Source organism: Buceros rhinoceros, unplaced genomic scaffold (assembly GCF_000710305.1).
Source record: "Buceros rhinoceros silvestris isolate BGI_N320 unplaced genomic scaffold, ASM71030v1 scaffold16957, whole genome shotgun sequence".
Lineage (NCBI taxonomy): Eukaryota > Metazoa > Chordata > Aves > Bucerotiformes > Bucerotidae > Buceros > Buceros rhinoceros.
The window spans coordinates 15,945-18,672 of NW_010421755.1; the positions used below are offsets into that span (position 1 = coordinate 15,945).

At 43.8% G+C, this 2,728-nt stretch overlaps 1 protein-coding gene across 1 annotated transcript in view; it reads right to left on the reverse strand.

The window, feature by feature from the left end:
* Window positions 1–2,051: 2,051 nt before the first annotated feature.
* The window catches only part of EIF2B3 (eukaryotic translation initiation factor 2B, subunit 3 gamma, 58kDa), an 88,996-nt gene continuing 88,319 nt past the window's right edge, over window positions 2,052–2,728 (reverse strand). Inside the window, exon 10 of the mRNA XM_010139809.1 lies at window positions 2,052–2,318. Coding sequence (XP_010138111.1) covers window positions 2,207–2,318 — 112 coding nt within the window. The 3' untranslated portion in view covers window positions 2,052–2,206. The remainder of the gene's footprint in view (window positions 2,319–2,728) is intronic.

A 2,728-nucleotide genomic window follows, 5' to 3' on the forward strand; every position in this document is an offset into this window, starting at 1 on the left:
GATCAGCTTGCTACAAAAGGTGGCCCCAACCCAAGAGAAGTAGTTTTTTCTAACCTGGCCACGGAGGCTCAAGTTTGACGAAGGAAAAGTTACCAAACAGAACAACACAGCCAAAGTCTTGATGAAAGGGGGAATATGGAAACAGACTTATAGAGCCACACCAAAAGCTTGGCACAAGATACAGGAAGTCTTGGGCAGGGGAAAGGAAGCCATGGCATGCTTTCACAGCAAAAAAAAGAGGGCCCAGTTTACTACAGGACCAGCCAAGGTCAGAAGAGACATGCTGGGCTGGAAAGACTCCACAGTTCAGGAAATAAGTCATGAACTTCACAGACAGATCCCAGACCACCGAGGAGAACCTGACCCCCAGCCCAAAGAAATTCCAGAATGGTTAGGAAACTGAGGCAGGGAAATGAACTGAGGCTTTGTTATTTTTTCTTGCTCAGCATAATGGTGTATTCATAATCTACCTGAATGTGTCTTTGCTAACGTCAATCATACGTTTCTAAACAGTTTAACTAGAGGGCCCACAGACTCATTAAGAAGTGGGTTTAAGCTTTGGAGAGGTAAGCAGTAGACTCTACAAGAACAGGCAAAGGAACCACAGGTTACAGCTCCGTCGCTCTCCCTGCAATTACATCTACAGACCCTGAAAAATATTCAGGCAAGGCTGACAAGGACAATCAAGAAGAAAGAACGGTTTCCATTCTAAAATCAACTGGACTAGGATCTGTACCCTGGAAGAGACTACTGCAGCAAATGAGAGCAAGGTCAAAGGGTGATACTTCTGTTTGATATAATCTACTACAGAAATCAAAACATACGCCTATATCCTAAAATATTAGTTAAATCTACACCCAGCCTGCTCATAGTTCACGCTGAAGGCTAACAACCAAATGCAACCTGATTCAGCTCTCCCAGTGATTCATGCAGATGCGTAGATATGGCACTTAGAGATGTGGTTTAGTGGCGGACCTTGAAGTACTGGGTTTACAGTTAGACTCGAGCTTAAAGGGCTTTTCCAACCTAAACGACTCTGTGTTTCTGTGCTCAGGGAAGGACATAGATGGAGCATATCAACAGTGCAAATCTTCAGTGATAGGGGGGCAACCCCGCTCGGGCCACTGATTCCACCTGATGTGATGAGCACATCCATGTGTAGGCACAGACTTTGGTATACAGGGACCATGATCACAGTGCATAGAACATCACTGGGTGTTTCCTGAGAGCTGCAGCTACAAGATCAATACTTTGTTTTCACAAGTCTTTTTTACTTTTAGCTTCAATTTAAAGGGAAATTTATCATATGCACAGCTGACAATAGGTTACGCTACACTACATTAATTGGAGATCCATCCATAAAGACAAAGTGAGCAAACAAATCCTGATCTGACTAAATAACTTCACGTGGAGCCTGCAAAGGAACTCACTTTTGTCCTCAATCCACACCCTAGAGCAGGAATCTGCCAAACCCCAACCATAAATACTCATTAAAAAGCCCTCTGCTTGGGATGCAGTCACTGAGACAGCCATTTCCTGCCCATTACCTCTTGGGGCAGGAAATCAACAGCTCCACTCAGGCGGTTACCACCAAGCCCTCACCATGCACATTTCCACTGAACGGCTTAACTTTGGTCAAGTGAGGGCCACATAGCTGTAACCTCTCTGAAGCCCCAAAATAGCGTTCTATAGCAGTAAGGCAGATCAGAATGTAGCTGCTCTTGTACTCAGTACTGCGCACAGCAGTTGCTAGTATGATACTCCACCTCAAGCCTTTGCTTGGAGTAAGGTGAATGGGAGCATGCTGGCGCTGATAGCATCCACAGAGAGAAAGATGTCTGTGTGATCAATGATTTGTCTGCATCGCCCTTGACACTGATAATGATTACTAGTCAAAACAATGGCTCCTTCTGCTGAGGACAGCTTCAGGCTGATCAAATTGTGGTCTCTGGGAAAGGATCATCTCAGCACCCAGTCTTGTTCTTTGTAACAACAACAGAGCCTTTCTACCAGCTTCAGAGGAGCAAGTCCCTAAACTATTCTTAGGCCAAGAAGCTGTACTTTCCATGAAACTCAAATCCTAATATTATAGAACACCATACTGTAGAACTGCCACTGATTACTGGTACTTCATGAGGAAGTGGGAGTTAAATCTCAAGGAAGAAATTCTGAAAATTATTACAAATACACTGTAAATATAGCTCCTCTACTTACCTTTAGTTTCCAGCCTCTGATCACTTCCAATCAAACAGTCTTTGATGTCTGCACCCTTCTCTATCACAGCATTATGACAAATAACACTGCCCTGAAGACAGCACCTACAACACAAACGCAAAGCAAAGCAAGAAATTAATTGAGGTACAAAACAAAGATATCCACTGGAATATCTAATGAGCCTGAGACATGATCCTGTAAGTAGGTTCAGTTCTGTTCTCTTCTCAAAAACTCCACTATTCTTTTCCTGATCCTCACATGCAGTTGCTGGAAAAACTGAAATGCCAGCTGTCAGAACGGGTTTTCAAAAAATAAAAGGGTTTCCAGTTTTACCTCCTGTTACAACAGCTTCCCTCTACATTTCCTTAACAGAATAAATACGGCCAGAGGATTTCATAGACAGGATACCAGCCTGGGGCTTGGGACCTGGATCAAGTCTCGTATTTTCCACAGACAGTCTGGGTAACTGTGGGATTGGCTTTTTTTCTCCGCTCCCCTGGTTAAGAGAAGAGAA